The 12,576-nt window shown below is 48.6% G+C and overlaps 5 protein-coding genes across 5 annotated transcripts; 3 read left to right on the top strand and 2 right to left on the bottom strand.

Annotated features, from left to right (window-relative positions):
* Nucleotides 1-155: 155 nt before the first annotated feature.
* Nucleotides 156-975, top strand: GLRG_09252 (F-box domain-containing protein; the record flags this gene model as incomplete). Its single annotated transcript, XM_008099937.1, has 2 exons — nt 156-720; nt 782-975. 2 exons carry the CDS (start codon nt 156-158, stop codon nt 973-975), a joined length of 759 nt encoding a protein of 252 aa, XP_008098128.1.
* A 485-nt stretch (nt 976-1,460) lies between these two features.
* On the bottom strand, nt 1,461-2,849 carry GLRG_09253 (uncharacterized protein; the record flags this gene model as incomplete). The annotated part of the gene is made up of 1 exon (XM_008099938.1): nt 1,461-2,849. The coding sequence occupies one exon, from the start codon at nt 2,847-2,849 to the stop codon at nt 1,461-1,463; it is 1,389 nt and encodes a 462-aa protein (XP_008098129.1).
* Nucleotides 2,850-4,800: 1,951 nt separating this feature from the next.
* On the bottom strand, nt 4,801-5,643 carry GLRG_09254 (uncharacterized protein; the record flags this gene model as incomplete). Its single annotated transcript, XM_008099939.1, has 2 exons — nt 4,801-5,151; nt 5,236-5,643. 2 exons carry the CDS (start codon nt 5,641-5,643, stop codon nt 4,801-4,803), a joined length of 759 nt encoding a protein of 252 aa, XP_008098130.1.
* Nucleotides 5,644-8,957: 3,314 nt separating this feature from the next.
* GLRG_09255 (uncharacterized protein) lies at nt 8,958-10,607 on the top strand (the record flags this gene model as incomplete). Its single annotated transcript, XM_008099940.1, has 6 exons — nt 8,958-9,137; nt 9,201-9,240; nt 9,318-9,541; nt 9,602-9,849; nt 9,928-10,058; nt 10,141-10,607. 6 exons carry the CDS (start codon nt 8,958-8,960, stop codon nt 10,605-10,607), a joined length of 1,290 nt encoding a protein of 429 aa, XP_008098131.1.
* A 774-nt stretch (nt 10,608-11,381) lies between these two features.
* GLRG_09256 (uncharacterized protein) lies at nt 11,382-11,834 on the top strand (the record flags this gene model as incomplete). Its single annotated transcript, XM_008099941.1, has 3 exons — nt 11,382-11,394; nt 11,527-11,569; nt 11,624-11,834. The coding sequence occupies 3 exons, from the start codon at nt 11,382-11,384 to the stop codon at nt 11,832-11,834; spliced, it is 267 nt and encodes an 88-aa protein (XP_008098132.1).
* Between the last annotated feature and the right edge of the window lie 742 nt (nt 11,835-12,576).

Consider the following 12,576-nt stretch of genomic DNA (forward strand, 5'->3'; position numbering starts at 1 on the left):
AATTAATACTATTGCGGCTACCTTGATCGCGATCCCTGTGATACCAACAATGCCCTCAAAGTCCGATTCCACTACTTCTCCTTCAAGATCAGCACCAAGATCTCAGCAGAAAAGGAAGAAAGAAAGACCTTGCATAGATCTTTTCCACAACAGCCATGTTGACAATGTCCGGCCCAGCATCGCCAGCCCTGGATCTGACGCAGCCGATATCGCAGTTTTCGGCTTCTCTCTTTGCCAAACTGCCGGCCGAGATTCAACTCGAGACTCTATCCTACTGCCAACAGAACGACCTCGTCTGCCTCTCACTGTCATCGCACTATTTCCGGTACCTCACGCTGCGCTTGATCCCAAAGAAGCCTCACTTGCAGCTGTACGACCAGAATCTACCTCCGGAAGCCATATCTTGCGCGTGTGGCAACAAACTCCCAGTCGGTGTGGCCCAAAACCCCTATGCTCATCGGAAACGCCGGCATGAGTACATCGTCAATTCAATGCCTAGAGTGCAGTCGGATAGCCATATCTGCCAGCATTGGTCGTCACCTTGCCGAGCATACCCTCCAGAGCATCCAATGTGCCGGCTTCCCGGGTGTAGACACTGCATGTGCATTTCATGTCCGCTGTATGTGAGACTACGCAGTTGGATTGGGAAAGAGTTGCGGTACTGCTCGAAATGTTGGAAGTTTACCAAGCGGGAATGGACAAAGAAGTACAACGGAAGATGTAAGTATCGGGACTCTTGTTGGTCCAAAGTGGGAATGTCTGCTAAAGCTCCAGCTTACAGGTCTTCATGGTCGACCCAAAGTTCGTAGAACATCAAACAATCACTGGACAGCCGTAAAGGGCCGATCGTACGGAGATCGCTGGTGGAACCGATGGGGGACTAGAGGTGTTGATAGCTGGGGTTTCGACGATGAAAAATATGTGAAGGGGTTTTGGTCCAATCTGGAAAAGAGAAGAAATGCAAGGATAGTGTAGGAGAATTCAGCTTCGTATAATCATGTAACAAGATACATACTGTAGAGAATCTTGAATCCGAGGCGCAGCCTCTGAGGAGTGTTCTTCATTGCATTACTCAAGTGGACCTGTGTGTTGCTATAAGATACCAAGCCGTGGTTAGTCTTAATAGAGTTACTTCCCAAATGGCCACAGTCAGTGTCTCTCCTAGCATAGGCGAACGGGTGTGACGACTGTTATTAATACGTGATGTGCCTCTAACGGCAACACTCAAAACAACCAAAGATAGTTTCTGGGCATGGAAACTCTTTGGTAAAATGAACAATACTGGGCCATTAATGACATGAAAAATCGTCTGTCTATTGTCACAGCGGCGAGGATTCGTGAGCATCAATCGTCATGCGGAAACTGCCATGATGTTCCAATACATGAATACCTGGGGATGCGTCTGTCAAAAGGCTTCTATCGCCACCTCGACGAGGCTTGAGTACCAACTGCCACCCACCTTACCCGGAACCCTTGCTGGCTACAAGCATCAGATTCCTCGGCGATATCTTGTAGTCAAAGATGGGCAAGACCTCTACATCTTCCCCTCCGTTCTCAGTAAGGAAGCAGTAACGATCAAAAGCAATCACGCTTTCGACAACCTTACAGCACAGGACGCTTAGCGTCCACAGGATCGCTATCTTAGCGTTATGGTCCCGGTATCGGAACTCGTAGGACGCGAGTTCGTCGTCGGTAATCATACTGCCGTCAATGCCGAGGTATGCTATAGCTCTGCGCGTAAACTTGGCAAAGCTGGCCATGTCCCCCTTTCGTACGCCCCAGACCGGCCTGCTTTCCTTGTCAAGCTCGATGCCTTTATCAAACAAAATCTTCTCCAGAAGCGCTCGATAGAAGCGGCGTTTCGAGTACTCGGACTCTCCTTTACTCAGGTCCGGCCTCTCCCAGTTGTTCGGCGCCTGACAGCCCGTCATCAGCGCCGTTGCACTCAGCCTCACGTCCCTGTTTCTCATCTTTTCACTGACGGGGAACCCATCCGGGCAAGCGGCAGAACGCGGAACAATGTGGTTATAGCAACACCCGACGGCACCAAGATGCGTGATGAGCGGGACCGTTGCGAAGTATTTCAGCATGTGCTCGGAGAGGTTGCCGCATGCGTGTAGGCCGACGAGCATACACTTCTCCCCTCCGGCCCAGGCGGTGATCTCAGCTGCCAACGGTGCTGTACCGTCGATATAGCGCCGCACGTGCTGGATTCTGTGCTCAGGAATCTCAAGACTAGCGGCGGCGGCCTCCGAGGCCTCGATCTGGGCCGCGCTGCCGTCGATGGCAAGGATCCGTAGGTCGGGGAAGAGGAAAGCAAGAGAAACAGAAAGATAGCCTTGTCCAGAACCCATGTCGACGACGTGGGTGATGCCGTTGGCCTGGCAGACGCGCTGGATGTAAGCGGCGGCGGTGGAGACCTCGGCAATCTTTTTGGTTTTCATGCGGCCTGTCAGTACCTCTGGAAGGTCAATGCTTGGACCGGGATGCCGAGCACGAGGGAGAGACAGTGATTGGAGAGTCGTTAGCCATTTCGTCAGCGACTCCGGCCGGTCTTGCAAATGCCTCTTTTGTCCATCGTTCACAGCATCGTCGTTCTTGGACAGAGGCCGAGCCAGAAACTGCTCCTCGATACTGTCAATCAAGTCTTGCTGCGCCAGACGATGGTCTGGGATTGTGGACCACCAGTTCGTCCACTCCGGGGGCAAGGCGTCCCATGCGTCGTAGATCAACGCATCGTTGACGTGGATATCGCCGGTGACTTGGCGGAACAAGGGTGTGTCGATGAACCACAATAGATCATCCGCGTATCTATCAATATCGGAATATGAACTTGGTAAAGTGATCATGTTGCAGGGGAAGATTCAAAGATTGATGATCAGTTGCTTTCTCAATCATATTGAAGTTTTGGCTGAGTGGCGGTAAAATAGCGGTCTGCATCGGCAGAATCTAGAAGCGGAGACTTTAGGACTCTAGAGTGACCCTTCTTTTTAACTTGACCCTATTTTTAAACGATTTTAGGATCTGCGAGCAATCAGTGGGGAGACCCCCATCATTACGTCTTAATTACCAGGCGTTTATGAATCGCGAATAGAATAAGAAATAGTCGCGAGCACATTTGGCTAGCTAGCCTGACGGTTCCTTTTGGTGCCAAAATCAGGGCCTACCTGTTTCTCTTTATGGCAAGTGGGAATGTCTTAATGGCATAGACATCATGGCACGTGGTCAAGGGAAGTGTACCTTTCTAGAAATTTGGTCCTACTTCAATGATTCGGACTATACCCGTTTAACGTCTGCAAATACCGTATAGCTTAGGTAGAGCTACGATATTAATACTCTCAATAGTGCAGTTATATCTTTATCCTATATATTGGCTTGCTACCTCTGTCACAGGACAGAACCAACGGATAGATGAGATATCATGGCGCAGGAGGTGCTTATACCTATAGACATGTAAGCCTTTACGTAACCACTAGGTATATAAACTACTGCACTAGACCCTTGCCCTAGGGGAGAAGGTTAACTATGAATAAATCTATCTTCTGGCACGTATCTGTCCTTTTGCTATCTGTTAGCTCCTTGTTATTACGTGCCTTGCTTATTTCTCTGCCGTTACGCTTTACCTTCGCACTGCGTCACTTTACGTCTCGCTGGTGGGATATCACAAGTCTATTACAACCTAGCGATTCCTGTTTAGTCTAGAAAAGCTGCCATGAGGGCTGTACCAACCTCGTTCTAAGTTATAAACCTTATAGCCTTAACTAAAACTATTGCTAAGACATAATAATGTTAAGGCACTAAGCTGTAGCTATCAGAAGATGAATTATGCTATTCTCAACCTTTTGTCTTACAAAAAGCCCTTATCTAGTATTAGTACTTTATACTTCTACTATCTCTATATAAATGTGTATATATAGCTACTCAACTTGTTGCAACAAGTATAGTTTACCGCTATAAAACTAGTAGGCAGTTCTCTTGGTTAGTAGCCAAGAGCTAGACACTTATGTAAGAAGGGCAGTCTTGTCTAAGAAGGATTTCTCACGCCTTATGCTTGAATGAAGATGTACTGTCCTTCTCTGTGAGACGAGAGCTGTATTAATAGACTAAAACAGTTGAGAAACGGATGGTAAGTGATTTGATTTGAGCTTTTGCTTGAAGTGAGAAGATACAAGCCAGAGTTCGTTCCGTATCTCAGTGCTCTTTAATTTCCCTACAGGGGCAACCAAGACTCTCAAACCCAGTCAAAAAGCCTTAGTTGAGATTCCCCTTCTTTTCCTCTTGCTACCTAGGCACATGGGTCTCTCTGAACTCTCCATAAAGGCAGCATTTAGATGAACACTGCGAGAGTAGGAAGTTAGGTGCGGTAATCGCCAAACCCAAAGTCTCGAAAATAACAAGGTGGAATTCCCCGGTCCGTACATCTACTGTGAAACAAGGTAATTCATAATATCACGCTGACTTCTATTAATCTTAGACCTTGGTCTTAGATCTCAGTCTGCGCACCCATGTTATCAAACGCCTATATTCGGGCCCTGCAAGGCGAAAGAGGAGTCGTCTTAGACGGTAAAGCGCACTGGCAAGAGAGCCCTAGTCACGGGTGAATAACGGAGTGTGGTGCTACAGGAGTCTCTTCGTGTTCCTTTATACTAATATAAATAAATAAAAAGTATGATACATGAATGTGAAGGAAGCTCGGAGATGCATAATTCATCCAAGATTACTAGTTCTTGAGAACAGTGTTCCTTACACCATAATTACAGACTGGTCTTAGTTCCTTGCATCTCACGAGGACGGCGGAGCTTAGGCAGACGCCTTCTTGATAACGGCATCCTCCGCTGCCTGCTGCAGAACGTCGCCAAGGGCCTTGGGCATGCTGAGGAATGGCGAGTGGCTGGAGTTCAGAGTCGCCGTGAAAGAGGAGGCGGGGAACGCGGCTTCCATGCTCTTTTGTAATTCGATCGGGATGGCCTGGTCGTTTTCCGCAAAGATGTAACCCATTTCGAACCCGTTGTTCCAAGGCTCGTAGCCGGACTTATCCGTCATCGTCTTGAAAGGCATAGGAAGAAGAGCGGCCACCGCCTCGGCGGCAAGCGAAGGCTGAACGTCGCCATAGAAAACAGACACCGGGTCTTCGGGAAAGATAAAGCCGTTCTGTAGCACAAGGGATAAAAGTCAGCCCTTTTCTTGAATTACTGACCGCGAATGCATCTTTATGAAATCTCGATGTGTTCTTACCGTGACGTTCCACCATGTAGGCATGACTCCACCGTTGTACAGACCCGCGCCAGCTGGAACGGCAAAGGAGGTCATGTAAACAACCATGATGATGCCGCCGGGCTTGTTCTGGACGGCGAGATCCTTGTAGTTGAGGCCCTTAACAGCGTTCGCGACAGGGATACCGCCATAGGAGTGGGCGACTAGGACGACATCGCGTCCCTCGTCGACGAGCGTCTGCACTTGGACGCGGACTGCGGCAGCGTCCGCGTCGAGGCCCAAGTTGGGATCCGTACTCCCGACACTGGCCAGAGTCACGGCAGCTGTTGGGTAGCCGCGGCTCGACAGGTCACTACGCACCATGTCGAAGGCCCATGGTCGGTGCCAAGCGCCGGGCGTGAACAAGATCGTGGGGAGTTGCGGAGACATCGGACTGGCGGCGGCTGCTACGACGAAAGCAAAGAGTGTTGAAGTTGAGAAATGCATGGCGGAGGAGAGCCTTGACGACGTGAGAAAGGACGAGTTTCAAAAGTGGGGCGTGTCAGCGTAGGGACTAAGTATGCATGATTGTATCAGACCGAGAACCTGGGAAACGTGGGTGAGCTAAAGTATGATATATCTATGCATTGGAACGTGGGGTTGCTTGTCGGCAGTGCCGTATTGCTACCCTCCAACAGAGCGTAGTCAAGTCTGTGCAACGGGAAGAGTGCAAAAGGACCCATCTCTGCGGACCCGGGCTATATTGCCGGTGACGATAAGGCAGTATCGGGGTTCATGCAGGTCTACCGGTAGCTCTCTCGGTCTAATCCCGAAAGTGCGGTATTTAAGAAGAAAAACAACAACAACTGTATTCTCCACCGAGTAACAGGTATTTGACAACACTATTATGGATATATTGGAATCTGTTTGTATTAACTTTCTTCGGTCCGCCCTTGACCTGCCTAATAATACACCACTTATTCGTACGGATAAATCATCTGCCAAAGCATCCAGATCTGATATCGGACAACACAGGTATATGGCTGATGTCTTTCACTCCAAGGTAAAACCCATACAGTGGGGAGAAGACACAACAAAGGAAATTATTTGGCGCAGGTCGTCTGTGGACAGACCCCCCTTTAAGGAAAAAAAAAACAGAAGGAAAAAAACAGGAGAAAAAAGAAAAGGTCTGTTTGCCATCACTGCGAGGAATGTATCTGTTTTCGCCCACGATGCTTGTTTTGTCAGAGAAGCAGAATGCTGCTCCGTCCTTGTTTGTGTTCAACAACAAGTGGAATACCGGTAGGAACTACTCCGTAACTACAACAGAACGAAGTACCTATACCATATTTACGTGTCTTTAACGGTAAAACTCCCTATGTCCAATGAGGAATGGAAACGTGCAATAGCAAAGAGACACATGACTATGAAGCTCTCGAGAGCTGTAAAATTATTGCTGATTCGGTCCTCATTCCCTTCCTTTCAACGGGTCCTGAAAAAATTGAAGACTTTGCTTGCCGGTGTACAAATAATAATTAGGTTTTACTCCTTGCACATGACTTGAGTCAGTATCTCCGACATCCCTGACATCTGGGACATGGGGAAGACCCTAACCAATCAAACCATTCATGCAGAGATATACGGGCCCAAAGCTCCATTCTGGCTGCAGCGTTAACTACAGGGCGACAGGGGTAAGTAAAATACCCCTGTGATGTCACATACCCACACACACATGATTCATAGAAACCACTACATTTTCTACCCCCTTCTACCTAGCTAAAATTCACTATCTCGTATGCCCTCTATTTACATCAATCACTGCCTGGCATCTATTATGCATACTAGAGAGCTGCTAGGCGTAATATTCATCCGGAAGGGCATCCTAGGCCTCTCTAACCCACCTATATAGCTCCTAGTAAGGTATTTACCCTTAGATATACCTGTAATAGATCTAGATATAGTCTTTTATCTAGTTCTAATAAGGCTTAATAGGGTTAAGATCTAGTAAGTATAAGGGAAAATTAATAACCTTTATCTCTTACCTAGTAAAGTTCTTTATTATTATTTAGGCTATATATAACTAGGCTTTATCCTATATAAAGGTAAGCCTTTAGCCTTAGGACTACTAATACTAGTTAATAAATCTAGTAATTAATAGGACTATATGTTCTTAGTAGGAATACTAGTTAATAGTCCCCTATCTCTTTATATCTTATACTAATCTAGGGCCCTTCTAGACACCCTAAAAAGAGCCCTAAAACATCTTACTTTTCCCTCGCCTTAAGTGCTAGATAAAGCATATTAGATCTAGCTCTTTATCTGCCTGCCTTGTTATATAGACCTTCTAATAGGTGCTGCCATTAACCTACGTCTTATCTGTCTATAAGATGCCTATCTAGTTATCTATAGACCAGTAAATATAGGCTTAAGCCCAGGCAAGCCAGGCCTGGCGGGTTTCTTCTGAGATAATGGGTTTCTGCTAGGCAACGTACTAGCGATAACCTAGCCAGCAGAGAGTGCTTTAGATCGTATACTCGCCAAAGGCCCCATTAAAGAGGGTAAGAGAGAGCTAGAGGAAGCTGGCGAGCCGGCCTTAATGAGAAGCGGATATATACTTAACTAGCTGTTGCTCTTGCTCGTGGGAAAGGGCGCCTGGCCGGCCGGATCGGGGCCAGGCCAAGGCACTAGGAGCCTAAAGGGCATTCTTGACTTGGGTGATAGAAAATCCGGTCCGGCTGGCAATCTCTTGCCTATTAAGTCTGCCGTCAAAAAAGAGGGTGCATATCTATACACAGTCAACTCAGATAGGTGCTTTATATAGATATTAGATAGCCGGCGGTAGTTATCTATAGTAGTGATAGGCAATAGGCAATGGGATAGATAGAGGGAAAAGTGATAGCCAGCCGGCCGGCCGGCTGGCAGGCTAGGAAAATAGTGCCGTAATGTTAGCCATACCCAAAATAGTAGGGAGGTGAACATTAGTGAGTTACCTGGCAGGGGTATTTAATTTCGGCCTGGTACCATAGTACGACATATGTACTTAGTGCGTAGCACTCTTTCAAAAAGGGGTTTCGTCCGATAATACACACCCTTGTCGAGACATGACTACAAACACCCTGTTGCTTGTCATTTTGGCTTGGTTATTCCTTGGCAGCTTTCTATTTCAGTACCTCTTTGTATTGCTTCTTGTCGGTTTTAGATGGTACTCTGTACTCGTACGTAGTAGTCAGGCAACTGGCCATAGGGGCTAACTTACTCCTGTAGATACGTCGTGTAACCACGTCACAGTGATCGATCCACTTGGAGATATGTCAATCAACAGTCTGCACCGGCTGAGCGAAGACGTGATGCTGCGAGTCATAAACCATGGATAACACCCGGGGTTATGATCCACTACTTGCCTTGAGCAAGGCGGCGTTTTAGCAGGCAATGTGCGCGAAGCGCCATGTCTGCACGCTGAAGACACATTGATACTACGCCCACTGATTCGTCACTCATGCTGTAACGCGCCATACCACGGCTGTTATCTTTTTACTCCGTACAATCTTGGATAATATCAACAGATGGCATCTCCTGCATTTCTGCTCACAGAAAGGGGCTCCTTAGCATCACGCCGACATCATCATGCAGTGCATGGATAACATATGTTCAACGTGGCCCCGCACATAGGGCGCATCCTTCGCTAGTTTTACTCAAGCTTATATGAAAGCAGCTTCTTAATTTTCCCTTACCCGACTATCTCTTTCTTGGACAGCATAATACAGATGGCTCTGCCTCCTCCTCCGGAAGGCCTCGACCTTGGCGAGTCGCGGGTCCAAGAGGTCACCAGCATACTCCTTACTACATGGACGTTGTCCTTCCTTGCAGTCTCGCTCCGTTTCCTCGTGCGTCGTCTTAGAAAAATCCAAATATGGCCGGAGGATTGGATCATCATCGTTTCCTTGGTACGTGTTGTTATTCCTTTTGCTCTATTTTCTCACTTTCATACTGACAAAAAGTCTTGACAGGTGGCCGCGGGCGTCCATGTCTTCACCACTATTGGGCTGAGTAAGTAGTGGGCTCCCAAAGGGCTGACCCAACTCATCCCATCCGTTGCCAGTATTTTGCTAACGTCGGGAATCAAGTGATACGTAATGGTACCGGTAAACATATCTGGGTCGGACCTCCCATAGCGACCAAAGCATGGGCTACTGGCCTCTTCATCTCGGAGATAGCCTATACCATCACCTTAACGACCATCAAATGCTCAACGCTCATGTTCTACTGGCGCATTTTCGGTGCGAGGAGGAGCATTAGAATCCTGATCTGGATCTTGTTCGGTGTGGTGATGGCTTGGTGTATTGCCGTTGTAAGTGTCCGCCACCTCCGTCCTCGCTTTTGCGGCCCACGACATTGACCGATCCATCAGCTCCTCGTCTCCATCTTTCAATGTATTCCCACGCATGCGTTCTGGGACCGCTACGACCCGGTGAACCCGATGTCGCCCACAGAGTTCTATTGTGGTGTCAATGTTAACATGTTCTTCAACGCAAATTCGATCCCTAACATCATCACGGACGCCTTTGTTGTGATGCTGCCTATCCCCTACGTACTATCACTACAGATGTCCAAACCCCAGAAACTTGCACTGCTTGGCGTCTTCTTGCTGGGCACTTTGTAAGTAAAACAGTCTTGTCATTTCGAGTATTTTAGCACATTAAGGGACCTAGATACTAATGATACGTTAATTCGCAGCGTTACCATAATCTCGATGGTGCGATTGCACACGATCCTCTCTGTCGACCTCAAGTCCCCGGATATCACGTGGAACTTCTGCAGCACAATCATTTGGACTAACGTCGAAGCTAACATTGCAATCGTTTGTGGTATGTTATCACCTATATTCCGGGTCTTCAGAACCACCTCAAGTTACTAGTCTTCTCTTTTACTGACATTGGCGATCCCCAGCTTGTCTACCATCCCTGAAGCCCCTACTATCCCTGCTGATCGACGGCACGCTAAAGTCGACTAATGCCAGGGGAGACCAGAGCTCTGGATCTTACGCACTAAGCAATGGGGCTCGGTTTGGCGGCCGCTATGGCAACAGGCACCTGGGCTCCATCGGTGACACCAACGTTACGGTCAAGGGTAGTTGTCCTAACCACGGAAACGCCTCTCTTGGCCCCGCGGTTTCCAGTCGTACAACGAATTATGGCAGCACTTACTTGGGCTCCAAGGTCGTCAGCCAAATCACAGTCAAGGGGGCCTGCCCCGGAAGTGAACAGGATGAGGAGCGTCCGTTCACCCGCCTAAGTGAGGGGAGATCTAATTCGAGTATCGAGGAAGTAGGATACAACGATTTAGCTGGGGGGAAGCCGGCCATTCTCGTCAGCCAGGATTTCGAAGTGAAATCTATTATTAACCGCAAGCCGTAGACAATATTACCTTTCTCAAGGCATAAGTTTGCAAATTGTTGGCGATTTCGAGGCGGATAGTCACAAAGTTGGTGCCGTTATCGAGTACATTTTGTTGGGGCAAATGGACACAAAGACAAATGTACGCAAACAATTCATTTTTCTTTTCTACCTTTCTTTACCAAGAGAACCCAATTAGCATTGCACTATACTGATCAGATTTAACTATATAGGAATTTCATCACATTCAACCGACAGCACGTGTATACAAGACATTTTGCTCTCTGCACCTCGGCGCTACGCACTTCTTGGTTCTATGGATGTTGCCTAGGGCAGCACTAGTAGCATAGTTATATTTATATATTTATCTATCAATACTCCTGTCACACTGAACCGCTGCAGTCTTAGGCAATCGGTTTAGTTCCGCAGCCATTATAGGTCGAATACTTGTTCCAAGAACCAACTTCACCATTCCCAGCAGTCCAACACCATTTACCGCCACCACTATCACCACACGCTTCCAGCAGTGATCACCAGAACAACCATAGGGCGTCTTGTAGTAGCAGGCTCTCTCGGCAAGCGCGAGGCCCGACGGGGGGGGGGGGGGCGGTGGTCTCGTCAGCAGAAAGCACAACACCCTCTACGACCTCTATGGGAGCTAGCGATGCACCCTGCTGGGGGTCGGAACCACGCACTTTGCCATTCAGGTGCCCGGCGCACATTCGCACGTCACCAGGGGACACCCCATCTGGGAGCCGGCCATCCTCAAAGCTCAGGACGCCAAGGCCTTCACAGATGGCAGCGACACGTGCGTCTCCCGAGCCTGGCGCAGCCGCCGCATACGCCGTAGCGGCATAGTCAAGCAAAAGTAGGTTTCTCACAGGAATCTTCATATCCTCTCTGCACCGCTCTTAGCATGATTAACAACAACAAGGTCTAGGCGGCAAGGGATGTCTAAGGAAACTGCCAACCGGCCTCGGGCTGTATGTGGGCAGACGTGGGCAGACGTCTATTCCGCTCTAACGACGGGTCAGCAGGCCCCTACTGGCGAAGCAGAGGAGAACGCGGGGAGGTAAACAGAGTCAGGATGAGAAGTACGTCGTCCCTACCGGCACTCGTCCCAGCAGCAGTATCAAGAGCATCCGCTATACCACATACGCCACCCTGGTGCATACCCCTAACGCCTTGATACTACTATGCCTAAACAAGCTAGAACTGGACCTCTCTCCTGACCCTGCTGCTGTCTAGGGAGCGCTTGAGTCGCTACCGTTCCAAGGAGCGATATGTGCCCACACCTTAACGCCCTGGGACAGCTGGCCCGGCGGGTAGCCCGGCGGAGCAGTTTTCACAGCGTAATAAACATAATGCTAGGATCCCGCTCCTGGCGTTCGTAGGCAACAACGCGAGATATGACTAGGTATAGTTCTACTAACAGCGTCCCCCCATTGCCCGCTCTTACCTAACACAGCAAACGCAGTAGTAGAAGGCCTTACTAAGGTATTTACTGGCGGGAAGTGTTGAAGAAAGTCAGCCCTGCGTGCTGTCTAGTGGCATAAGCTTAGGTAGACAGGGCTAGCGAGGTTGTATGGGCGGCAAGGGAACAAAACCATCTGGGTTGTCTGGTGGAGCTGACAAGGTAGCCCAACCGGACTGAAGTCTAGTAGCCTGGGTTTTGTAGGATTAGGCGGAATTGCACCAACACGTATACGCCCTACGGGAGATGACAGATCACAAGCGCCTAGGGGTCACCTGAGACTAATAGGCCTGCCTAAAGAAACCTAGGATTGAATTCAAGAGCCGACCGAACCTCATCCGACCGCACCTCACTAACGTTCTTGTTCCCTATCCCCTCTCCCGTTAAACCAGTTCTTTCTACGCAACCACCTGCATACGCCTCACCACAATAGGCGTCTCTATACTCTCTGTAGCAGTAGCATCTGCAGCTCTCCCTATTATAGCGTTTAAGGTTTATTATACATAATGTCTACTG

Source organism: Colletotrichum graminicola, assembly GCF_000149035.1.
Source record: "Colletotrichum graminicola M1.001 genomic scaffold supercont1.46, whole genome shotgun sequence".
Taxonomy (NCBI): Eukaryota; Fungi; Ascomycota; class Sordariomycetes; order Glomerellales; family Glomerellaceae; genus Colletotrichum; species Colletotrichum graminicola.